Source organism: Heterocephalus glaber, unplaced genomic scaffold (assembly GCF_053883595.1).
Source record: "Heterocephalus glaber isolate CG9 unplaced genomic scaffold, H.glaber_assembly_v1.0 deba00000331, whole genome shotgun sequence".
NCBI classification, from domain to species: domain Eukaryota; kingdom Metazoa; phylum Chordata; class Mammalia; order Rodentia; family Bathyergidae; genus Heterocephalus; species Heterocephalus glaber.
In genome coordinates this window covers 28,374,226-28,401,726 of record NW_028258142.1, presented here as the reverse complement: position 1 = coordinate 28,401,726, position 27,501 = coordinate 28,374,226, and the positions used below count along the sequence as shown (strand labels likewise).

The window sequence follows — 27,501 nt, the reverse complement described above, 5'->3', positions numbered from 1 at the left end:
AAGAGGTTCTAAACTAAATGAATAGTAGCCTTTAGCTAGCAGAATTTTCTAGTGTGAATTATGTAGTGTTTATGAGTTATTTTGGCAAATACAATCTAACACATTCAGCTCAGTGTTATAAAACTAAGATCCCAATTACCTAAATACACAAAATATTACAACTTTCCCTCTAAAGAGGAAAATTCACTGAAAGAGAGCAAGCAAGCATTAGCCTATTCACTATTAAAGACCTTGTGTTACACATAAGCTGCCATTACAAATTGCTACGAATTTGATGGCTTCAAACAGTACAAATTTAGTGTCACAATTCAGGGGGCTAGAAGTCTGAATTAAAATGTTGGCAGTGCTAGTTTTATCTGGGGGGGTCTGATGAAGGGTTTCTGGTGGTTACAAGCATCCTTAACATCCCTTGGCTTATTGATGCACTGTGCCCAGCTTTGCTCCACTCTCTGCTTCCATTTTTGCATCCCCTCCCTTTCTATTTGTCTCTGTGTCCTCTCCTACTCTAATAAGGCTATCAATCAGTGGGAATAGGCCCATGACCTCAGTCCAGAATGATTCTTCCTGAAACCCTCAACAAACTATGTTTAAAGACCCTATTTCTAAATGAGGTCACATGCTGACCTCCCAGCAGTGCATGAATTTTAGGAGGGAACTGTGTGTCTCATTACAGCTTCTTTTTACCATTTTCCTCTCAAAGACAATCATTTCGAATTGTATCCACTAATAAACTTTACTCATTTAAAAATAAATAATTCAGCATTACATTTTTACTTCAAAAATATGTGTGACAATTAGGGTTTCTAATCAAACCAGGGTTACCCCTCACTATTCTGATTTATCATCATTCCAGTGAAAAACAAAGAAATAGGGTGAATTAATTAGTGCATTATTGGGAACAGCTGACAAGTACCCATTCCTGTCTTCAAAACTTGTAAGTATCTGGTTTCCAAACTTGCAGCTTTTATTCATACTATTACTTCATATCAAGAATTATAAAAATGCATTTAGGAATAGAAACATAATATGAGCAGTTATGCTTTTACCTGTTCCTGATATTTATTGCAGTAAGCCATGTATACTCCTTTCTAATTTGAACAAAAGCAATAAAAGCAAACCATAGTTTCATGCCTTAAAAATTTAAAAACAAAGGTGAGAATAGTGGTGCATGCCTATAATTCTAGCACTCTGGGTGGCTGAGGGAGGCAGATCACAAGTTTAAGACTCATCTTGGCAACTTAGCAACTTACCAATACCGTGCTTCAAACTAAAAAATAAACTTTAAAACAGCTAGAATGTAGCTCAGGGAGAAGGCCCTACCTAGAATGATTCCTAGTACTCTCAAGCAGGTAGATTAGGTAGTTAGATTAGGTAGGTAGATACATAATTTCTCTCCTTTGCCCTAAGACCTGGCTTCAGAAACACTTGTTGCATTTGTAGACATTTTGGGAATGTCTTCAAAAGCTGAAGCAGCAAGAAGTACTACACTGAAAGATTGGCTGTGGTTTAGACTCGTCCCCAGGACATGTCTGGTAACTAATACACTTTGTAGTAAACAGAAGCGATTGATTTTCCATATAAATCTGCACCACTGTAAAATGAACAGGATTTGACCCCATGTTTTCAATGCCTGTAAGATACATGACTATATTGATTTGGCTGTTAGAAAATTGGAAATGCCTGAATGCTTCATTTGTATGATATAAATATTCAGGCATAAAGACTCAAAGTTTTTTTAATCCTCTATTTGTTAGACAGGTGTCTTGTTGTGAATGTTTTTTTACTACGATAATGAGACATCTGCAATAATGAAGTAATTCAGAGTTATAACAAGGATTTTAAATCACTACTATCAGTTTCATTGTGGGAAGACATGTCAACTAAATTTTAAAGTGCTGTTTGTTTGGTTTTTTTTTTAATTTCAGAGGGCTCTTCACAAAAGATTGGAATTGAATTGAAGACAATTCTTTTATTGTACAGTCAATATAGAATAAACATGATGATAAACATGCTTTGATATTTTGTGGACTGAGAAATTGAGACACTAGCATAGAATTGGTATAACAAGGTTAATACTAGAGAGATAAAAGGAAAATTATACTTTTGAATAATATACCATTTTTTATCATAAGAACTAAAGATTAGAAATGGAACAGAAGAATTCCAGAGGTTGAAGACACTTTGTATTAGGAATAAATATGGACAGAAATATTCCATTTTCCAAAACAGAATATTTTATGGCCAAGAAAAAATATTAGTAGCTACATGAGACTTTAGAGAAAGTTATATAATTCTACTTAGAAGCATTTAGGAATCTTTCACTCTTTAATTTTCTCTCACTCTCTCTCTCTCTCTCACACACACACACACACACAAAACACGCACTGAGATTGAACTTTAAAGTTCTAAACTTTGCAGGAAGGACACAGTTCATCTCACCTAAACTCCTTACTTTACAGAAGAACTAACTGAGGTCTGGAGAATTATATTAGTAAGATTTCCCAGTATGTAAGGGGACAATTCCAAATGGATTGAAGCGGTTTTGACTTCTAGTCATTTGCTCCTTGTACTGTATGCCATGCTATTATCCTTAGTTTACTTTACTGTGAATCATTTTGGTATATGACTGAATGAATGAGCATTAACATTAAAATATAGAATTAACCTTTATAACAGTAACATCTATTATAATTTATTGAATCTTGACTAACCAATATGCAAAAATTTGAGTATGTTTTCAAATTTAATCTTTATAACAATTTCTATTTATGTATCACCGTTTTATTGATGAGAAAATAGAGATAAATATGAATAAAAGCTAGCAAGTTTTTCAAGATCACACAACTAATAAATGGTAGAACCAAAATTCCACCTACACTGAAAATTTGTGCTCTTAAATTTTAAACTGTAGGCAATGTTCTACTGACCATAGTCAATGAAGGTGATTGTGTGAGGGTGTAAAGGGACAACGGAAAATGAAGGGGTGAGTGAGAAGAGATATCTATTGGACAGTAAGAAGTGAAGACCCCACTGGCAGCTAGAGGAGCTGAATGACTCTAGAAGACATTGAATCAAGCCTTTCTAACCAATTTATTTTTTAAAACATCATTTAATATTCCCATTATCTTAATTCAGGAAACAAATCCAATATAACAGCTTCTAGAAGTATACACACAGAAATAGCCTTTAATTTCAGACTGGCTTTCCTTTATTCCACTTCTGATGAAAGAATGAATGAAGATTTGAAAGATCTTTTGATAGCAGCCCTTGAGGTTGACCCCTTACCCACCCAAATTGCTTGATCATGGTGACTGTTAGTATAAATTTTGAGCATACTCTGGATGCAATCATTATAAACAGAAATTCCTTGGGTGTATGCATGGTGCCTTATACCTGTTACTGGTGTCCCTTTTGTGTTCCAACCTAGGCCAATAGATCTTTGAAGAGAACAGCATGGTCTTTAGAGGCCAGCAGGAGCTAGGATGGAGCCTGGATTCTATACCCAAGGGTAATTAGGGTATGACAAACACACCAAGGACCTTGCTTAAGATCCTTATTATCCTTGTCTCTAAAATATCATGCCAAATATAATGTATTCTGTGCTAAAATTACAATGTATTTAAAATCAAATTAGATAATAACAAAATCACTGTACAAATATTAGATGTCTTTACCCCTATTAAATGCTTTATTTGTGTAGTACTGAGTATGGAACCCAGGGACGCTCTACAACTGGATTATATCTCATCTTCTGTTTTATTTATTTTTTTTGAGACATAATCTTTTTAAATTCCCAAGCTGACCTTGAACTTGTGATCCTACTGCCTCAGCTTCCAGATTAACTGACATTACAAGCATGGGCCACTGTATCTGGCTAAATGCTTAATTTTATAAATTACTTTTATAAGTAGTTTGTTATTTGATCCCCTTGAGAACACTATAAGGTGAAAGCATGTATTCTTAGCTAATCACTACAGTGGGGAATTGAGACTAGAAGGGTACTGATTGAATCAAACCTTGTTGAGTAAAGTATTCCTCATAGCAATGAAGCAGGAACATCTGCAACATAGAATTCTGAAGGTGAAGTCCAGGCCACCTCTCTGAAAAGCCAACATGTGTGGTTCTGCTTATCAAAATATCCTATCCTTACCTAGAAATAAAAAAGAGTCATTGTCAATACTACTGAAAATGAATTGATACAGAAGGCACTTGCATTTCGAGTCTGAAGATTTGGGTAAACATATTCAAACAAAGAAATTTAAATTTTTTAAATTATCCTGAGTGAAACTTCTATCGGTCTGGATGTAATACAATGGCCCAGCAGATTCAGTGCAATGTAAGGTAGATCTTTCCTGATAAGCCAAACTGTTGAAAATGGATTCAGTCCATTGGTGGATTTTTCATTCTAAAGGCTTTCTTCTTTAGAGTGTCACTTTGCTGTATGCCCTGGATTGGATGGGTAATTTTACCAGGTATCATGTAAGATTTCTTAATAGGGAGTGTCTATATACCTAGTATTTAAGTGTTTCTGTATTTAACCTAGAATTTCTAGATGTTTATAGTGAAAAAGAGATTACAGCTCAGCTGTCTTTGAAAATAAAATAAAAATAAAAAATTATTTTAGATAAAATATAGTACTTCAAAATATTTGAAAAAATTTTCGGAGTGACCTAGGCCACTCATCTATGTTGGGTGCTAAATTTTCATGTCAGACATAATAGAAGTGATAAAAGCTTTTCTCCTGTTTGTGGTTGGAAGGAATATTTTGAAAAGTAGCTTGGGCTGGCTGGGTGTAACCTTAATGGGGAATCACAAAGAAGTAGATGGTCTCCCAATTGCTTACTGTTATTAAGTTCATATTATTCAGAAGCTTTATTTTACTCAAAATTGGATTAATACCTTGATAAATCTTGAACTCAAAATATTTAAATCAAAATTTGACAAAATTATTAGAAGAAATTTATATATCAATTTTATAGTGAAATATTTTAAATTAAATTATATTAAAATTGATGGATTCTATACACAAATAATCACTTGATTTAAGGGTAAGTGAATGAAAGAAAAAGAATTTGACATTCAAAAAGATTTCCATTCACATGTCCAAATAATGCATGTGATAAAGTCAGCATTAAATCAGAGATAGAGAGTCATAAAGATATTTATTGCAAAAAAAAATGGGCTTCAATGACTGTAATGTCTGGTAAGGCATTTCCAAAATCCACAGGTTGCTATCAGAAGGGCTAGATCTCACAAATAGAAGATGGTAACCATAGGAAGAATTTCTGCTTCAGAGAAGCCTTTCACCTGATTGGATCTGGCACACATATTATCTAGGATAAAAAATATCCCTAATTTAAAATCAACTGAATATGGACTTGAGTCTCATCTGTAAAGTACCTTCCCTGACATGCCTCAATTAGTGTATGGTTGAATAACTAGCCTACCTAGTTAGTACATAAAATGACCATCATAGATGGTATTTTGATTCAGATGGTGGATACACTGGATTGGTCACCTTTCCGTCATTGGAGAAAACAGCAGAAAGCCACAATTTCAAAGGAGGAGAGGTTTATCTTGCTTCATGTCTTCAGAGATTTAAAATCACGCATGGTTATTGGGCAGCAAGGCAGAGATGGCATGGAGAAAGGTCATGGGAGTTGGAGACTGCTCATCCCATGGCAGAGAAGAAGCAGAGAGAGGGTGGGCGGTGGTGCCGGGACAAGAATCTGCTCTTCCAGGTCATGCCTCACTGACATCCTCTTTTGAACAGGCCCCACCTCCTAGAGCACACTTAAATTTCACTCACAAATGGATTAATTCCCTGATGACTATAATGCCCCAATCACCTTCCAAAACCCTCATCTTTGAACATGCAAGTCTTTGGGGGACATTTCAGTTCTAAACCACAACAGACAGTGTTGATACAACTGTGTATCCATTTCGAAAAGAAATGAAGTGAAATTTCAGCCTAACATGAAAGAGTATATGTGTGATGAATTAAAGCTCCATTTCAAACAATGAAATTCATAAGCTGTAATAATTAGGTAACCATTTCTTTCTGGAGTTCTCTCTTTATTAATTTTTAAATTTCCCTGAAGAGCTCTGTAATCTCTCTGCCTCAATAATTGACAGTGGTGCCTATAAAAGGACAAAAGTATTAACAAATATGAGATCAATATTATGTTAGCAAATTACAAGCATACTTCAATTATGACAAAGGTCTTGTGTTCAAAAGTGACTTTTGCAACCTTAATGTATTGAATGTTGTATTTTAACCTAATATTTCCTTTGTGCTTGTTAAAAACTGTTGTAACAGATTAGAAATCTCATATGGCCTTTTCACAAGTGTCTTAGCCTATTTGCTGCTGCTATAACAGAATTCCATAGTCTTGGTAATTTATAAACAATATTAGAGAACGGCTTATACTTCTGGAGGCTGAGAAGTCTAAGACGGTAGTGTCAGCATCTGGAGAGTCCATCCAGAGAGGGAAGATTGAAGCACAAGCAGCTATGCAAGATAGAGAAGAAAACTGGTCCAAACCCATGCTGCTGATCAGGAACTCACTCCTGCAGTAACAATGTTAATCCATTCATGGGAGCAGAACCCTCCTTGCCTAATCATGTCTTAAAGTTCTCCTTAATACAGGGAATTATATTTCAACATGAGTTCTAGAGAAGACATTTAAAGTATAGTGACAAGTATCACTTGTTTTGCAATAATTTGTCATGTCAGTAAGCTACTTGGAGATTTAGGTAAGGGGGAAGTTATTTGCATTAAAAATGTATACATATGATATGAAACACAGGTCTTTTCTAGTCTACCTGAATTTTCTGGGCTCCTCAAATTAAGTCCTAATGGTTTCATTGTTTATAATACATTGGATCCAAATTATCAGAGAGATTGCCTTCCTTCATCTGCAATATGGCAGCTGATACAAAACAAATTATGCTCTAAAAGGGTTTCAAGAGATGAAAGTCATAGAATTTTCTGCAGCAGTGGCTTTGAATTTTTCTTGCTGGACACAAAAAATAATTACTGATCTTGAATGAATGATGGAGACATAAATTTTAGATTGACCATTCATGATTTATAGGCATGGCTTTTCTGAACAGGGAAGAAAAATGATTTTTGATCTTTTTTATTATTTCATCATTCATATTTTATATCTTGCATCTGCCCTGAGGCTGTTTTCACTGATACATTTTTATAAACTGGACAAAGTACATGATAATATATGAAAAATAACTTGATTTCTTGCTGTGATATTTCAGACCTTTCAGTCAAAATAACAGTAATTATCACCATGATCACAAACAATGTCATGTGTGCCAAGTAGAATTTTTCTAAAACTTTTGAAACCTAGGTAGAAATACTTTTTGACTTTTATTTTTTTTCTGGTGGAAAACTTTCACAGGGCTGGAGAAGGGAAGTCAATACAGTTTCCAAGTGTCAGCCATGACTGTCAACGGCACTGGGCCACCTTCCAACTGGTACACAGCAGAGACCCCAGAGAACGATCTAGATGGTAAGACATTTTGCCTATCTTCATTGCTCTGATTTCTGTCTTTTTAAAAAAAAAGTACATCCAGTTCATAGTTTTTATTTTATTAGTACATGTATGCAATAAATAATAATTATATTCTCCATGGGGAATTGGTATATATACCTAGAGCATCTTGGTCATTTTAACTCACACTATTTTCTCGCTCTTTTTTCATGAGTATCTTTCTGAGATGTGATTTTTAAAAATAGTAATTGCTTCTTCTGTGTGTCATCCAATAGAAAAGCAGGCTCATAAACTTAGTAGTATGTTCCTTTTTTCTACCTTATTCACCTTCTCTAAATTGTTCACTTCATTGGGTACTATGAAACTTCTGGCTCTTCTTCAAAGTCAAAAGGTAAATGTTTTGAATCAATTAAGGATATCAAGGCAGCCTGGACAGTGCCCTTGTGGAAGGGCCACGTGAAAGAGGACTTCCAACACCACTTCAAAAAATAGCAAGAATGATAGCATAAGTGTGTTTAAAGCAAGTGGAAGTAATTTGAGGTAGTTTAATTATACTATATCTTTTACTGTAATAATTTTTAAAAATTTAGACATGAATCATATTTCGCATCATACCTCATATAATTTGATGTTACTCATGAAAGATGTGCCAGTTCATGACAATGAGAGCAACTTAGAATAAAAATAAGTTATGGTCAATCTACTTACAGCTAGGTGATCAAAAGTGGGACCTAGAAATATTGTATAAAAAAATATGTATTAAAAGTGTGATGACACAGATGACTGGCTAAATTACAGATGTGAAAGTTCCTTATTCCTTAACATATGGTCCTGAAATTATTCAGGTGAAAAAGGAGGGTAAAATGCATCTACCCTTTACTTTCACTTCTTTGTCTCTTTTTCCCTGTCCCCCTTATTCTTATTATAATCCTACTTCTTTTATTATCACCTCTCAAATCTTTCTTCCATTCTTTTTGAACTTTTTCATTTTCTTCCTTTTTCATAGTCCCTCTCTTCTATTTCTAAATATTTAAAGAATATTTATAGAAAACTTATTAAACATCAGGCAATATGCTTAGCTCTGAAGATACAATAATCAGTACACAAGACATGATCCTGTCCTCATGGAGGTTAGAGGGTAACAAAGGAAGATATTTTAAGTGAAATCACAAGAAATTGCTGTTGTTCTGGTTCAAACATGGCCGAATATTTGCAATATCTTATGACTCAACATAAGAGAGATGGAAAGATGAATGGACAGATAGATTCATAGATAGAGATAAGCAGTTAAGTAGAAAGGCAAATAGCCATGTAGGAGACTTGCATTTAAACTGAGGCTTGAAAACCAGTGATAATTGGCTATGCAAAGTGTGTATTAGGAATTGTAGATAAGAAACACAGACTAAAAAAGAAATGATGTAGATTAAGGACTAAGGTATGTGCACATTTAAAGTCAAGGCAGATACTATCACTATTGAAGACACGAAAAAACCATCAGGGATGAAGCATAAAGAAAACCATATGGTAAGATTTGTAAGACAGGCAGTTTGGTAATACCAAATTAAAGATTTGAACATTGTCTTAAGAATGTCTTTTAAAAAAAGGAATGCCATTAAAGCAATAATTTGTTTATCCTAAGCAGGTAATTAAAATTTAAAAAGAGTTAATTAGAATTTCATCTTAAAAAATTGCTCTAAAGCTTAAAAATATATTAGAAATAGGCAAATATAACCAATGCAGTTAGAACAAACCTAGAGATAACCATAGAGTTTTTAGAAAAATTGCTTGAGGCTTAGAGATGTTAACTTGCCTTAGGTTACAAAATTGATGCAAAATACATTTTCAAAAGTTCATATCCTTCACTATTATCAGGGACCCCCACAGCAGGTTCTGATCTCCTGCTCAGTGCTATGGCACAAGGCGACAAGAAAAACTCAAAGACAGAATTAAAGAGACAGAGAAATGGGGAGCCAGGATGGCCAATGATAGCAAGCAAAAGACCCTGGCCAGCCAAAGCCGCTGATATTTATTGGTGACATAGTTAAGCTAGGGTGAGAGGGCTACATGTGGCTGCTAGAGATATATTGCTAATGCAGGGAAGGCTAGTAGGAGAAGAGACAAAGCATTCTCCATTTGGGGAATGGAATTTGGGTGTGATTCACTCTGACCTCTGCTGCTGTATTATCTAGTCACATGAGCTCTGGTCAGACTCACTTCTCAAAACAAGCCAATTGTGGGGTTAACTTTTTACAGCCTACACTGCTCACAGCCTGCTTTGGGCACAATCAATGAGGCAATCCCTCATACACTATATTTTAAAGAGGATTTTTTCTTATATTTATTCATTTAAGGTATTTCTTGGAAGTACTAGGAATGTATACCAGGAACTATTTTAGGTTTTACAGGAAAAGCAATAAGCAAATCCCCTACTCTCTCAAAGTATAAATTTTCTTGAGATAAATGTAGGCAATGATAAATATTCTAAAGAAAAATAAAATATGGTAGAGGAAAGAGAAAGGATTAAGGAATATTGTATAAATAGGGGCTGTAGAAGATCTCTCTAGGTAAAATATATCCCATGTTTAAGGAATTGAGGGGAAAGCCATGCATTAGGTGAATCAAGAGCCTCCTAGAAAGAGGAGCAGCAAGGACAGACCTCTTGAGACTGGAGCCTAGTTGGTGCTGAGTTACACCAAGGAGGCCAGTGAAGTTGGTTCTAAAATCAAGAGGCTATGATCTGTGCTATGTAAAGGATACTTACAGTAAGCTCTACACATATATACATTTTTTGTTTTACTCGGGAAGTAATGTTTGAAGTTTATATACCTGTGCTTTGTCATCTGATCTCCCCCTTTGAAGTATATATTACTAGTTTTATTTTAAAGAATAATAACTGAAGCTAAGAAAATTTTGCTAACTTGATCAAGTCAGCTAGGAACTGTGAGGCTGGAACTCAAGACTGCTTTCTGTGAATTGAGGTCCAGCACAGGTGGTCAGGGCAGAGCCTCCACTAATCCCAGAGAGCTGACCTGATGACAATAAAGACAGTGACTCAAGGCAAACGGTTCTATGAAATGAGGTCATGTCATTTACCCAAACCTAAGGGGCCATATCTCTTACTGGAAGGAGTGAAAATAAATGGAGTAAAGGTGCTAAAGTTCCCATAAAATATCCAGAATGAATAGGAGCCTGCTTTTGAATTATGTGCTCCTTCTCCTGACTCTGAATGAGTCACAATGTAAGTGGAAGGAAGATGTAAAATCACCCCTTCTTGGGTGGCTCTAAACTTCCCTTTAACTCTGTTTTTGCATATTCATGCATTCTATATATAATCCAATTGTATTTTTTAGTCAAGGTCTCTATGTGGTGCTCATGAGTAGTGTCATAATAAATGTTTAACTGGATTTGTTTTTACTTTCCCATGTTATTAGTCTAAGAAAGTCTCTCTTCTTTCTTTCTTACTTGTTACTGCATATTGATACAGTTATTATGAAATATATGAAGACCCTAAAGAGTTCTGAATCATATAGAGGACAGACATAAAAAGGATAAGAACAGCTCTATGGACGCTTAGACAGATAATGACTGTACAGATTGAAAAAGAAATTATGAAAATAAATAGTGTTTGAACTCGAGATTTTAGAGAAAGGAGGTACTGATAAGTAGTATTACACGTATGAGGAGCATATTCTTTAAAAATTTTCTGCCAGTATGGGTCCAAAATGCATCTTACTCCTTTAAGAGTATTTTATGTTAGTAAACATTTCAAATATTGTCTCTTCTTCATATAATAATTGCTGAGGAAATCCTTGTATCCTCTGATAACACACACGTTAATAATCTGAAAGTAAATAAACAGTACATTTTAAAAAGGAAGCTAGTAAAATTGATATTTCTGCACATAGTGCTGTTATAAATTCTGATTTTAGATTGTTTAAACATATGGAATCCAACAACCTTTCAGAGCATTTAAGTATATGAAAATGAGGAAAAGGAATGTTTCACTTGTGTTGTAAAACAGGGTTTCACCTGCAAGAAATTAAAAGTATTAGTCCTAAAGTTTTCCCAATTTATTGGCCCAAAATCATTTTCCACCGCAACACTTCTTTAAAGTGCTTATGAGTCCCTTTATTTCTTTCTGGTTTTCTTCTGAGACTGCATCATATGAATATTAAAAATTTTAATAAGAATTCATTATAGATAAATGGACAGGCTTGATAACAGTTTGTAGTATCCATATATGTGTGTGTATGCATCTCACATGTATATATTAATATATATATGTTACATAGTTAAATGAAGGGAATTTTCCTTAAATATTCATCTCATTTTAACTTTTTCTTATGTAGATTTAAATCATAGAATAACATAAATGACTTCCACCAAAACTTTCATGGGTAATGTTGGGGAGCTTTGAGTGCTAAGTATGCCAAAGTCAGAAATTTCCATATAGAATTGTTTTGGCTTCCCTTAAACTATATTTAGAGAGGAAGGAAACATTTTGGTAACCACATGAAATGGATGGGCTTTCTTTGCTGTGGCCAAAGAAATCTGTGTTGGAAGGGAATTGCAATGTTAGCACTCCTTGAACATACTGTGTTTTATAAATTTCTACCCTGCCCCACTCCCCCTCCATGTCTCGATGAACCGAAGAGTGATGTACTCACAGCTGTAACTGTGAGCCTAAAAGTCAACTATACTGACATAATGCTATGTACACTTTGTTAAAGAAACACCTTTTCCCTTTCTTTGACTTATCCAGTTCCTTTTTCTTTCTCTACTTAGCTAAGCAGTGTGAAGATGAACAGTAACTTGAAAAAAATAACCCTATTCCTTATGGATTGCTCTTTTAATTAGGATGTTTTGTTAAAGTAATTATAACACCAAACCACACTGTTTGTTCAGGATTCCCTGGAAAGCACATTACTGTTACTGACAGCTGGGAAGTTTTAAAACATTTATTTTTGTGCCTCAAAATTTCAGCTTTAAAAATCCAAGACCATTAGAATTCTCCAAGGTTCTTATGTAAATACCTTGCATAAGGAAATGAGACAATTTGTGATGAAGTTTAGCAAGCTATCCTCCAGGAAATTGAACTTGAGAATCTGTGCTGCTTTATTTTTTTTCTAAGTGAACAGGTAGAAATTGCTATACAAAATCAATAATGATGGTATTTAAAATTAAACCTCTACCCTAAAGTGGAGTAGCTAGGGTAGCAAAAACCAGCAATGCAGAGACTTCTGATGATGCAACTGTAGTGCTGCAAATCAGTAGGAACCTCTGGTATCTGGCTCTAGTTTCTTGTCCCCAGAAAATGGGTAATTAGCCCTGTTATCCTAACCTGCTAATGGGAAAACAACAGGTTCACTGCAAATTTATTTCACTGGAGAAGTGAACCATGAAGATGCTCCTGTGGCTTGAAACTAGCACAAAGTGTGATCGTTACTGAGAACATGGATTTGGGAAGGAACACATTAAAGTTTATCATCAGAAAAATGATAAAGTTGAAGTTGATGAGAGTACCTGGAAAGGACACTGCATATTAAAGCTGTCATATTTACTTTTTTAAAAAAGTGTCCAGAAATGGAAAATCTCTAAGCTAAAGAGTAAGAAATCAGAAAAATATAAAATTTGTCTAAGTGGAAGAATTGGGGGAAAAGAATCCAAAGAAAGTAAAATATATAAAATTATAATAGGTTTAATAAAGCTCCCCACAATGTCCATAAATCCCTGCAAAATGTTCTCCTTAGGAGACTTTGAAAAGTGATTATGTTAAGGGCCTTAAAATGGGGCACTTGTCTTGGAATATCTAAGTAATCCCAGTGTAATCACAAAGGTTCTTATATGAGGGAGGCAAGAAGGTGCAAGAGAGAAAAGGAGATACACATGTGATCAGAAAATATGGTGAATTTTTCCATTTTTAAAAAATCACTACAGTAAAAGACACATTGCTATCGATCCTCTCAAAATGGTCTGCCTCACTTTGAACACACTTATCCCAATTTTCTTTCCACTTTCTGAAGTAGCTCTGGAAATCTTCTTTTGCAAGAGTCATTGATGGTACTATCCTGGCTGCTTTTATGTCCTGAATAAATTAAAAATGTTTACTTTTAATGGTCACTTTGACTTGTGGAAAGAGCCAGAACTTACAGGGTGTCAGATCTGGTGAGCAAGGTGGGCGAAAACATACCATAGTGTTTTTAGGACCCTGTCTTTGCTCAGAAACATCATTCACTGTAATTTGTTTTTTATCACACCTTATAAGGACACTCACAAAAGAAGACTTCTACAACTGCTTCAGTTAGTGGTGAGCTAGGTGGGACAAGTACTTCAGAGTGAGGGGGGAGTGAATAATTTTACATTGATAACTAATAATGTCTAATAAAGATACAACTCATGAAATGTCAAATGTCAAAAATATACCACTTACATTATATAAAATATTTAAACAGGCGGAAAAACCAAGACTGATTGGACAAAGAATTGTTTCAAATGCTTAAAACAAAATAAAAATATGAACAGAGAGAAAATTAGAGTCACCGATTTAGTCATTTAAAAGTATCAGATGTGTTTTATAGAACATTAGGCATAGCAGAAGACAGAATTAATAAATATGAAGCTATGTCTAAAGAAATTAAACATAATGTAGCAGAGAAAAACACATGAATGGAAGAAAATAATTTAAGGCACATAATATGAGAACACTTAATATGCATTATTCATAATTCCAAAATAAAATAAGAATGTGAGAGAGTTTTTGAGGAGATAAGAAGTGAGAATTTTTCAAAATTTATGAAATATATGAATTGTTTCAATAATGATGTTTCAACTTTGATACACTGTACAATAGCAAAAATAAGAACATAAAAAAGGTTAAAATGCCTCACACAGCATATTACTTATTTAGAAACTACAAATACATTGATGAAATCTTGTTACCATCAACAATTAAACCAGAAAACAATAAATACCTTCAAAATAGTAATACAAATTGCTGTCACCATAGATTTATATGCATATTTAACTAAAATAATTATTCAAGGAAAAGGGACATAGAAACATTTTCACATTTTTAAGAAACCTGAGATATTATTAATACTACCATCTGTTTTTGTAAATAATATTCTTATAAAAGTGAAGAAAGAGAAGGAATATTACAAAAATGGTACGTAAATGTAATGTAACTTATGAGTACAGCAAGACAAATTATTATTAAAACAAAAAATAATATGTTGGAGGTTTTAAAAAGAGGACATATGTGAAGTGGAGAGGATAAGGAGATCAGAGAGGTTAAACAATATTGAAATTTTTTTGTTTGCTCTTCTGTGAAAAGTAGAGATATGATTAACTTTGTATTTCAGGTCCAAACTGAAATTCTAACAGCCAGAGAGATGCAGACTGTATAGTGTCCCATTCAGTAGGGGAGAAAAAACTTCATGGGAGAAGGCAAAAAATCTTTAACCTGTTCAAATGGTATCATTAAAAAAATTAATAAACATAAAAATAATAATAAAATGGTAGCAATAAATCATTACTATTATATCAATAAACATAAATGTATTAAAATCATCAAAGTACAGATTGTTCAGTGGGAGTTTAGAAGCATGAAAATGATATTTATAATTGTCACACCTAACATTTTAATTATGTGGAAAAGTTGAACAAAAGCAATAGGGGAGAAATATTGGTCATTATAAGAAAAGCAATTACAGAATTTTCTTTTTTTAATATTATTTTATTGGTATATTTTAGGTATACAATGTAATGACATTCATCATTGAAAATTTGCACCTTTACATAAATTCTCTTGGTTCTTATTTTTCCCTCTTCCCCTGCCCTCCCTTCAACCCCTCCACCCCTCCCTATTTATAAAGACTTTGTTTCCATTTTTTCATTTTCTCATATTAATTCCATTCCCTTCTTTCTTTTCCCCTCCTCCTCCCCTCCCCTTTCCCCTTTGCCCCTTTTCTTCCCATTTCACATTATATATTATACCTTTTAGTCCTTATTTACACTTTCATTTCCTCACACTAGAGCAACTACTTGGTATTTACACATATGTGTCCTGTTTATTTCACTTCAGAATATCGAGTCAATGTACTATAAATGTGTCTAATTTCTCATTGTTTATGGCTGAGTAGTACTCCATTTTATAAAAAAAAAACACATTTTCTTTATCCAGTCTCCAGTTGATGGGCAATTGGGCTGCTTCCAAATATTAGCTATTACAAATTGTGGTGCTATGAACATGGGTACACATATATCACTGTGGTATGATTCTTTCAAAACTTTGGGGAAGATACCCAGCAGGGGAATAGCTGGGTCAAATGGGACTTCCAGCCCTAGTTCTTTGAGGTATCTCCATAATGATTTCCACAGTGGTTGCACCAGTCCACACTCCCACCAGCAGTGGAGCAGTGCTCCTCTTTCCCCACACCCCCACCAGCATTTGTTATTGGTTGATTTCATGATAGCAGCCATTCTTTCTGGAGTGAGGTGAGATCTCAGCTTTGTTTTCATTTGTATCTCTCAAATGACCAGTGATGTTTGTTGATCATTTTTTCATATGTTTATTTGCTATTTCTACTTCTTTGTCTGAGAAATGTCTGTTCATTTCAGATGCCCATTTTCAGATTGGGTCTTTAAATTTGGGAGGTCTGATTTCTTTTAAGTTCTTTATAGATTCTAGACAGTAGACCTTTGTCTGAGGAACAGCAGATGAGTTTTTCCCACATTGTGGGTTGTCTCTTCACACTGCTGGTGATTTCTCTCATTGTGCAGAAGCTTTTCACTAAGAAGAGATCCCACTTGTTGATTGTGCTAGTTCACACGCAACTGAGTTTTTGTTCATAAAATGTTTTCCTACACCAGTGTCTTCAAGAGTTCTACCTAACTTCTGGTCCAGGTGATTCAGCGTTTCTATTTTAATATTTAGATCTTTAATCCATTTCAATTTTAGTTGAGTGCATTGTGAGAGATATAGGTCTTATTTTAATCTTTGGCAAGTTGAAGCCCAATTTTTCCAGCACCATTTATTAAAGAGGCTATCTTTCCTCCAGTGAGGGTGTTTGGCTCCTTTATTGAAGATGAGATGACTGAGTGTGTCTCGAGTTGGTTTGGTATCTTCTAATCTGTTCCACTGGTCCTCAGGTCTGTTTCTTTGCCAGTACCATGCTGTTTTTATCACAGTAGCTTTGTAGTATAGTTTCAAATTGGGGATTGTGATACCCCCTGCCATGTCTCTGTTACCTAGTATTGTTTCTGCTATTCTGAGTCGCTTCTTGTTGCAAATGAATTTTTGGATGGTTTTCTCAAGGTCCATGAAGTATGCTGCTGGAATTTCAATTGGGATTTCTTTGAATATATAGCAGTTTTAGAAGTATGGCCATTTTCAGTATATTGATTCTTCCTACCCAGGAAAAAGGGACATCTTTCTATTTTCTGATATCCCCTTCAATCTCTTCAGAGTGCTGTAGTTTTCAGAGACGAGGTCTTTGATTACTTTCGTTAGGTTGATTCCTGGGTATTTCAGTTTTTTGGATGCTATTGCAAAAGGAATTGTTAGCCCTATTTCTCTCTCAGTGAGTCTGTTGTTCGTGTAGAGGAAAGCTGTTGATTTTTGTGTGTTGGCCTTGTATGCAGCTACTCTACTGAATTTGGTTATTAAGTCTAGAAGACTTTTGGTGGCGTTCTTAAGGTTTTCTATATAGAGTATCATGTCATCTGCAAATAACGACAATTTGACATCTTCATTTCCTATCTTTATTCCTTTTATTTCTTTCTCTTGTCTAATTGCCATGTCTAAAGTTTCCAAAATTATATTGAATAAGAGTGGTGATAGTGGAAATCCTTGTCTTGTTCCTGATTTTAGTGTGAAGGATTTCAGTTTTTGACCATTTAGTATGATATTGGCTGGTGGTTTTTCATAGATGGCTTTTATCAGATTAAGGTAGAGACCATCTATTCCAATTTTTTGTAGGGTTTTTGTCTTAAATGCATGTTGGATTTTGTCAAATGCTTTTTCTGTATTTATGGAGATAATCATATGGTTTTTGTCCTTGGCTCTATTAATATAGTGTATTACATTTATTGATTTGCATATGTTGTACCATCCCTGTATCGTTGGGATGAATCCCACTTGGTCAGGGTATATCATCCTCTTGATGATCTTCTGCATTCTATTTGCCAGTGTCTTACTAAGGATTTTTGCATCTATGTTCATTAGTGAGATTGGCCTATAGTTCTCTTTTTCAGTTGGGTCTTTCTCTGCTTTGGGGATCAAGGTGATGCTTTCTTCCAGGGATGAATTTGGGAGTATTGCTTCCCTCTCAATTTCATTGAAGAGTTTAAACAATAGTGGTAGTAGTTCCTCTCTAAATGCCTTGTAGAATTCAGCAGTGAAGCCATCAGGACCTAGGCTTTTCTTAGTAAGTTTTTAATTACATTTTCAATTTCATTGGTTGATATTGGGTCATTTATAATATTTAGATCTTCTTTGTTCAATTTTGCTAATTCATATCTATCTAGGAATCTGTCCATTTCTTCTGTGTTTTCCATCTTATTGGCATATAGGTTCTCGAAGTAGGTATTGATGATCTTCTGGATTTCTGCTGGGTCTGTTGTAATTTCACCCTTTTCATTCCTAATTGCATGGATTTGGGCCTTTTCTTTCTTTTTTCTGACAAGGTTGGCTAAAGGTTTGTCAATTTTGTTGATTCTTTCGAAGATCCAACTCTTGGCTTCATTGATTTTTGGTATTGTTCTCTTAGTCTCCATTGAATTGATTTCTGCTCTGATCTTCATAATTTCCTCCCTTGTATGAACTTTGGGTTTGTCCTGCTTTTCTTTTTCTAGAAGCTTGAGGTGCAGCATCAGACTGTTTAATTGGGCTTGCTCTGTTTTCCTAATATATGTATTCACTACTATTAATTTCCCTCTGAAGACTGCTTTCATTGTGTCCCATAGATTCCGATATGTTCTATTGTCACTGTCATTTAATTGAAGGACTGTCTACTTGCTTCAATTTCCTCTGTGACCCATTGGTTATTCAGAAGTGTTTATGAAATTATTCCAGTTTCTTTTGCTATTGATCTCCAATTTCATCACACTGTTTTCTGATCATTTACAAGGGATAACTTCAATTCCTTTGCACATATTCAAAGATGTTCTACGAGCGAGTATGTAGTTTATTTTGGAGAACGACCCATGTGCAGCTGCAAAGAATGTGTATTCTGATTTTGTGGGGTGGAACACTCTGTAAATATCTGTTAAGTTCATTTGTTCAAGAGTTCAATTGAATTCTTGTATTTCATTACTTATTTTTTGTCTAGTTGATATATCCATTTGTGACAGTGGGGTGTTGAGGTCCCCCACTACTATTGTATCAGTGCATATATGACTTTTTATGTCCATTAATATTTGTTTTGTGTAGTTGGGTGCACTAGTGTTTGTTGCATATGTGTTTATGATTGTTATCGCTTTCTGTTGGATTGTTCCCTTTACAAGGATGTAGAGTCCTTCTTTGACTCTCTTAATCAGTGTTGGTTTGAAATCCACTTGATCTACAAAGAGGATAGCTACTCCTGCTTTCTTTTGGGTTCCCGTCACATAGAGTATTGTTTTCCACCCTTTAACTTTCAGTCTATGAGTTTCTTTTTAAATTAAGTGTGTTTCTTTTATGCAGCATATTGTTGAATTTTGCTTATTGTCCCATTCTGCCTGTCTATTTCTTTTGATTGGTGAATTGAGACCATTAACATTGGTAGTTATAACTGATATGTATTGACTTATTGTCATGACTTGTTCTTTTTGTTGGATTCTTCCCCTTTACATTTAATTTCTTGTCATGCCTGATGGACTCATTCTGCTGGGCTTCTTAGGGTTGTGATCCTCGTTGTCTGTACCTAGGATATTATCTAAAATTTTTTGTAGTGCTGGTTTGGTATTCATGAAGTTCCTATAGTGCTTTTTGTCATGAAAGTATCTTATTTCTCCATCAATTTTGAAACATAATTTTTCAGGGTACATCAATCTGGGTTGGAGGCTGTTTTCCTTTAGGGCTTGGAATACGTCACTCTAAGCTCTTCTTGCCTTGAGGGTTTGTGTTGAGAACTCTGCTGTGATTCTGATGGGCTTTCCTTTGTATGTGATTTGTTTTGTTTCTCTTACTGGTTGTAGATCTTTATTCTGTTGAGTTTCGAGAATCTTAACAATTTTATGTCTGTGTAGATTTTTTTTGATCAAGGCTACTTGAAGTCCTATATGCCTCACTTATCTGTATGTCAAGTTCTTTTCCCCTGCTTGGGAAGTTTTCTGCCATTACATCTGTGAACAATTTTTTTTATGTCATCTGTACTCTCTCCTGTTTCTTTGTTGACTCCAATCAGTCTTATGTTATTCATATTTGCATTTTCTAACAGCTGCTGGATTGATTTCTCATGGTCCCTTACAATTTTAAAGCATTTTTTTTTCCTGGTCACTAATTGCAATCTTATCTACTATATCTGAAATTCTGTCCTCACATTGGCTCATTCTGCTGCCTAAAGTTTCAATGGAGTTTTTAATCTCCTGGAAATCTGTTTGTATCTGTTTTATGGATTCCATTTGTTTTCTATGTTGGGATTCCATCATGTTCCTAGCTCCTCTACTGTTTATCTATGTCCTCTCTAGATTTATTAATCACGTCTTGCACTATGGGCACAATCTCTGATGTTATCTGAGAAATTATTTCTGATTTCATTTTTTCCAGAACCTCTTTTGTTGCCAGTTCAGGGTGTCCAGGTTGTTGAGTATGAGAGTGTTCCATCTCCTTTCCCTTTGGGGTTGCTGTATGTGATCTGGATGTCTGTTTTTGAGGCTTGTTTACATGTCTTCTCATTTTGATGAGGGGTGGTGTTATTGGTGCCCACCGGGCTCACCTCCTCTGGGCTAGAAGCAGTGGAATGGTGGCCCAGAAGCCCTTATCTCTGGGCTGGGAGTGTTGGTGCAGCAGCCTGGAACCTCCTTCCTCCTGGCTGGAAGCGGTGGAAAGGCAGCCTGGAAGCCCCTTCCTCTTTGCTGGGAGTGGTGAAACAGCTTCCCAGAAGCCCCTTCCTCCTGGCTGGGAGCAGTGGAAAGGTGGCCCAGAAGCCCCTTCTTCTGGGCTGGGAGTGGTCCACTGAGAGGTCTTTTAACTTGGCCTTGGAACTGAAAAAGGACTTGGGGAAGAATTGAATGGGCAGGTGAGTTGTCCAAATTAGTGGGCCTTCCTTATCCTTCAATAAGATGCATCCAGTTAGACTCTCAACCCAGGGTGAACATTCCCAGCTGGACACTGATTGGATCCACTTGGGATCCCCTTTGGAATGAATCAGGCAGATAATATCAATCAACCAGTGGGTTCCTGATTTGGGATAAGTCACCGTTATTGTATCTTCATCCTTTATCACAAACATGTCCCATGCTTCTCTTAAGAGTTCAGGCTTGAAACACACGACAGGGAATGCTATCCTTTCAAACCACCCATAGTCATCTACTATAGAATTTTATTTGGTAATTTTTCTAAAGTCATAAAAAATCTTTAAAAATAAAGGGCACTAGGGGCTGGCACTGGGCCAGGGATTTAGCTCAATGATGGCCTGCCTGCCTGGCAAGTGCAAGGTCCTGAGTTAGATCCCTGGTACCAGAAAGAAAAAGGGGGGTACAAACTTAATGATAAAAGTGTTATTTTAAAGAAATATGTAAATTATTCTGGAAATATGTACCAATTATGTGCCCATGGCTTTTATAATGCATATTTATACTATTTAAGGAAATTTTGTGAAAATAGACAAGCCCACCATAAGATGGGAATACACTTTTATTACTTCAGAAACAGTAAAAAGACTTTCTTGCAGTTAGAAAATATAGAAAACAAACCAACATGCCTCACCACCAAATACTTACTAGATTATCATTCTAAACACTTTAACTTCTTTTTCTCTAAGTTCTGTCCTTTTCTACACAAAAATATGTGAGTACCTACATATAGGAAATATAATGAGTAAGTATATAAATATATAATTAAAATGAGATCATATGGTATATTCTATTCTTAAACTCTATTTTAATTTTTTTTCCTTTTCTTTTTGCACATTATAAATTTACCTTATAGCCTGATGATATTAAAATTTCCTCAAGGACCCCCAAAGCTTACTTTATAAATAAGTTTTACAAACTACAATAAAACCCAGAACAACATATTCATGTCAGTTTTGAAGCTTTTAATTTGTAACACTCCCTTTAGCTTATCCTATTTTATTGAAAAACACTGGGGTTTTTGTCCTCTGGAATGTTCTAACATCTGATTATGTCTACTTATGGCATCATTTAAATTTTAGTATACTTTAACTCTACTTTTTGTATTTTTGTAAACTGAAATTATATGTAAAGGCCAATGTCCTTTTCAGAAATTTTAATACATCTCTCTCAGAATTAAAAGAAATAAAATGAAAAGAAGGAATATAAAAAATTTACTTGACATAATTAAAGATACCCACAGTTAGATAATCACATCATTTGTTCTCAAGCATCAAGAGTTTTACTGCTTAGATACTGAGCACTAAAGATGGATTTCAAAGTTTTTAGATCACACTAAACATATTTATTAATCACAATATAATTAATAATCAATAGTAATATAATATGCAATATGTTTAGAAATGTAAAAACACACATGCAAATAACACATTGGTGCAACGGAATAAGTACATTAAATCTAGAGTGGAACTTTCAGATCTTGATATGTAAGCAACCTTGTTTAATAATTTAAAATTTTGTCCAGTTATGGCAGTATATACCTATAATTCCAGCACTCTAGGCAGCTGAGACAGGAGAATGACAAGCTTGATCCCAGACTCAGTAAATAATAAAATGGTAGCAAGAAATCATTACTATATCAATAAGTATAAGCATATTAAAATCATCTTACTGATTTAGTGAGACCCTGTCTCAAAATAAAAAATAAAAAGAACTTTGGATTCAAGATCCTGCATCACAAAAGAGGGAAAGTTTTTTAAGATGGATTTTTGTTTTAACAAATATAAAAATTATATTTGCTTGGTATTATTTTGGTAAAATCTTTGATAAAAGCAAATGACAAGCCACTGAAGTGCTAAGTAAATAATTCCAAATTGGGGTAAGGATTTGGGTTTATACAAGCCAGCCAAAGTATATTTTATTCTTTCAATTTAATTTCATCTTAGTATGGAATTTGGTATGTGCAAAGAGGGTAGACATAATGCCATACAATGGAACTTTTGTCCTCATGGACTTTTGATAGAAACCATTCATGATATTATGTGTTGCTCCTTGACAGACAGGCGGAAGAAATCAGGTACAACTGCTATTCCATCATGAAATCCAGCCCCTTATTATCATTCAAGTCGATTTCATCTTATACAAGAAGTAGGGCAGAGAAAACCACAATGAATTTTTAAAAGCAATTTAAAAGCTGCTTGAGTTCTTGGGCAAGTGGCTGTTCAGAATCTCAGAGCTGCAGTGTGGAAAGAAAGGATCAGATATTTAGACTTGGACAAATGTTCAAAGTTTCAATTCCTTTCCTTGGCCATAGCAAACTTTTTAATTTGCTCACAGAATGTCTGATCCTCTTATGATTTCCTTGGGTGAGTGATCATTTCTTGCACAATTGAAGAAAAATAAAGGGGAGAAGGTGAGTTCTTGAGATTTAATAACTAGATTTGAATCTTGCTCTTCTCTATGTATAATCTTGGGTAAGTACCTTAACTTCTCCAAGCTCTAAATTTTTACATTTATAAAAAAAGGAGAATCAGAATATCCATCTTAGTGAGTTTTTATAAGAATTGGCTATGATAATGTCAGTAGACTATTCAGCAGTGTGTTATTGTTGGTTTTCATAAACTAGATCTCAGTCTTTTTTGACAGCAGTATGCAATACTCGTATTGTTGGTTGTATAACACACCTCCTGGTTTGTGCTAAGAAAATTGTGTCTGCATCAAGCACATATGTATGTTAACTTCTGATATAAAAGAGGATACATACCTAGTTCAACTTAAAAGCCCAATATTTAATTAAGGAATAATTTTGAAGCTTCCTTTATATAAATACATGCAAGATGGTATTTTATAAAAGACAGTTGTGGGCTGTGGATTTAGCTCAGTGGCACCGCACCTGCCTCACAAGTGCAAGGTACTGAGTTCAATCCCGAGTACCAAAAAACAAAAACAAAAAAAAGTAGATAGTGGTTACCATGCTTAAAATAACTCATGTTAATATAAGGATACAAACAAGCTTCCAAAATTTTATTGCTCTTGTAAGAAACTAAGAGCAATCATTATCTAAATTGTAAAACTACAAATATTTTCTTTAAGATCAAGACAGACCTGAGAAGATTCCACTAATTCTGTTATTCAAAAGAATATAATGAGTTTGGGGAAGAAAAATAAATACACTAACTAAAAAGGCCACAACATTTTATTACAGAAGGAAAGGAATACTATTTTTACAAAGGTTATGATTAGGTATTTGAAAATTCTGAAAGCTACACTAGAAAACAAATACAACTGATTAGAAAATTTAATTAGCCAGTAGGTTTCAAGAAATATACAAAGAAATTGCTTTTCTTTATAATAGCAATAATTAGTTTACATATGAAAAAGAAAAGAAATGCATCTATAAAGTAATTTAAAATATAGTATGAAAGACTAAATTTAACATGATGTACACAGGTTTATGTGAAAAGAGTTATATTTTAGGGGCCGGGGATTTAGCTCAGTGGTTTTGCTGCCTGCTGCACAAGCGCAAGGACCTGAGTTTGATCCCTGGTACCTAAAAAAAAAAAAAAAAAGTTGTATTTTATTAAAAAAATGACATGTATAGGGCTGGGGATTTAGCTGAGAGGTGCCTCTGCCTGCCTTGCAAGCTCAAGATTTCAAGTTCGATCCCTGGTACCAAAAAAACCCCACATATATATTTTATATATATATAAATATATATATATGTATATAGCATGTATAAATAAAAATTTATATATATTCCAGAATAAGAAATGTGAGCATCATAAAAATGTTCATTCTCTTCAAATTAATGATTAATTTAATAAATTCAAATCAGTGACCTCCATAGGAAAGAAGAAATGTAAAAGAATTCCAAGAAAGTTTGAAAAAGGACATTTAACGTTTACAATAAAGCCTCACTGAAAATCAATATCATACTGTTTGGCATAGAATTATGTAATTAAACCATGATAACAACATAGAAGATGGAAACATTTCTTGGTATATTTAAAAAATAAAAAATTATTTGGCGCCTCTGATATTAAATTTTTCACTAAATGATATTGAGACCTGCCAGTACATTTGGTAGATCAGAAAATATTTTTCTTCTCTTGTATCAAATTAGTTGACAGTTTTTGATTCTGATGATGGTATTTGAAGGCAAAGGAGGGTGAAGTAACCACTTAATTAATTCAAAACTAGAAAAAACTGGGATGTTTGTAAGGATTTTTGTCAACATTTATTCCTTTTTGTTATCTTTAAATAAACAGAGAGAGCTTGATCATAAATCCTTTTGTACAATTAGTGGTTATGAGCTGTTCTTTCCGATGTCATTTCTTGTAATGCTGATTGTGTTCTCTACTTTGGGGCTGGTTCCAGTTTCCACCAGTCATTTAAGCCAGAAGCGATCCCATCATCCTCACCTTTGCCATTTCAGACCTGTCAATACCAAAACTTGTGATTCCCACCTTCTTAATAGACTTTAAATTCATCCTCTTTGTCCCACTCCCTCCACCATACTTTATTTCAAGCTGTCATCATTTGTCACTTGAAAATAGTCTCACACATATTATCTTGTCAGTGGTTTCCTACCCTTGTTCCCTAAGCTTCATAGGGTCACCACATAGAGTTTGCACAGCCAGATCTGAGGATGTCATTTCACTCGGAACACTCTTCTCTCTCTGATGCAGTCCTGAGCATCAAGTGTGATGTTCCACTACCTCTGCCTCTCTCCACTTCCCTCCAAGTGCACTTCTGCAACTGAATCATGTCTCCAGGTTCTGGACTTCATGTGCCCTCTGCCAGTGTCTTTTTACATATGATTCATAACTACACTCCAAAACGCTCTGGATATTTTACTTCTAGGAAACTTTCTTGTATCTGAGTTTTGTCCAGATGCCTCTTTGCACTTTAGGTACCCTCTCTCTTAGCATCAATCACTGTCTTCTCAATAGTCTAGTAACACAGACCTTTTTTTGGTCTTCCCTTACAGTGCCCATTATACAGTAGATGCTAATTGATATTGAGAAATCGGTGACTATGGCAACATTCATACCTGGGTATTAATGTAAAATGCATACAACATATACAGTTTGATTCTTCACTGATTCCTACCCTTATTCCTTACCCTCAAAAAATAATTCTAGATAAATTATTGTTAGACATATCCATTCCTCTCTTTGCTATGTTTTTCTCATAAATATGGGACTCTAGTCCCTTTATCAAATGTTAGAAATTAAAAAGAAAGCCCTAGATTTCAGGAAAGTAGTTTGAAACAATATTTTAAAGATATTGTGGTACTTTTATTTGTTCTTGAGAAAACTAATAGTTATGTGGTCTGTTAATTACTTTTCTCTCATTGCTGAGACAAAATACCTCACATTCAGAGTCAAAGGGGAAAGGGTTTGTTTAGCTCACAGTTTGAAGAGATTTGTCCATAATCAGCTGGCTCCAAGACAGAGTGGCACATGGCAAAGGTTTGTCACAGAGAAAAAATAGTTCATGGTGCCCACATGGTAGCAAAACAACAAGTGACCTTAATAGCATCATTTTGCCTCTTTTATCTTGCTCAGACTACCTAGGGCAGATAGCGCTCTCACCCTTAATCCTAGTGCCCTGCAGCCTAGCCCCACCATGAGTCAATAACACACTCTAGATTCAGCCACCTCCAAAGTAGCCTGTAATCATATGAGGCTTTGGGGAGACATCTAGACACCCACCATAGCATGTGGATTTAAGAATGTAGAGTTTAAATACATGTAGAGGAAAGTAACCCTGAAGAATTTATGTAGTACATAATTTGACAAGGATTAAGACATGCACTTTCCTAATTCAGAACAGGGTTTGTAGTTGAAGGGCCAAAGATCTTGATTATTTAATGGACGATATATGATCAAATGTATCATGGTATAAACATACAAGTTCTAGTGAGGTTTTATGATATCTAAAGCTGTTGTCCCTGAGCTCTACAGTGATACAAATCTCCCAGACACTGATGGGCTTCTGTTCCCACAGTTGGTCTTAGAAAACCACATCATGAGTATTTGTTCCAGTAATCAGGCTTAGGTACTCTCACTATTTCAAGAAGTCAGGAGTTTTTAAGTAGGATCAAACTTCATTGTTTATTTTAATGTATTCTGGTTGACATGCTAACCTGCTACCTTAGATAGCTTTTTAACTTCCTGGTAGTTGTTATCAAACCAAGAACTTGATACTTGGAACCCATGCTTGTCCAACTATTGTCCAATCAAAAAAAGAACTGATTTTACCCTGTTGACCACGTGGAATTGGGGTTTTGTAGTTTTCCTAAGCAAAAGAGAATCACCAAAAGGAAGAATCTTGATGGGTTTTTTAAGAATAAAATTGGGGCACCCCATTGAAATCACTTCCATAAGAAATACCTTTTTGCTTCTTTTTTCCAACTGAGTTATCATCACTGTGAACCAAGGCCTGTGTGTGAAGGTGAAGAGCCTGTAGGGTGTGACTCCAAGAAATGAATTCCTCAAGACAAGTTTAGCTGTTCAGAGGTCTTAAGAAAACAATTCTATGCCAGGAATCTCCCTTGAGTGTAACTAGGAATTAGTTTGTCAGCATCAGAAATTGGAGGACAATGGAAGAGAGATTCCCCACTTCTGGATATATTAGTTTAACTGACTTAAATTTAGAAAGCACACTCTCCCTCTCATAATTAGTACTCGCTGTGGCATTAAAAGCGGAA

The 27,501-nt window shown here is 34.8% G+C and overlaps 1 protein-coding gene across 8 annotated transcripts in view; it reads left to right on the top strand.

The window, feature by feature from the left end:
* Nucleotides 1-27,501, top strand: part of Dcc (DCC netrin 1 receptor) — a 1,202,110-nt gene that overhangs the window by 991,031 nt on the left and 183,578 nt on the right. For all 8 annotated transcript variants that reach the window (XM_004855173.3, XM_021236635.2, XM_021236638.2 and 5 more), the window contains one exon: nt 7,419-7,529. In XM_004855173.3, the coding sequence (XP_004855230.1) occupies nt 7,419-7,529 (111 nt within the window). The remainder of the gene's footprint in view (nt 1-7,418; nt 7,530-27,501) is intronic.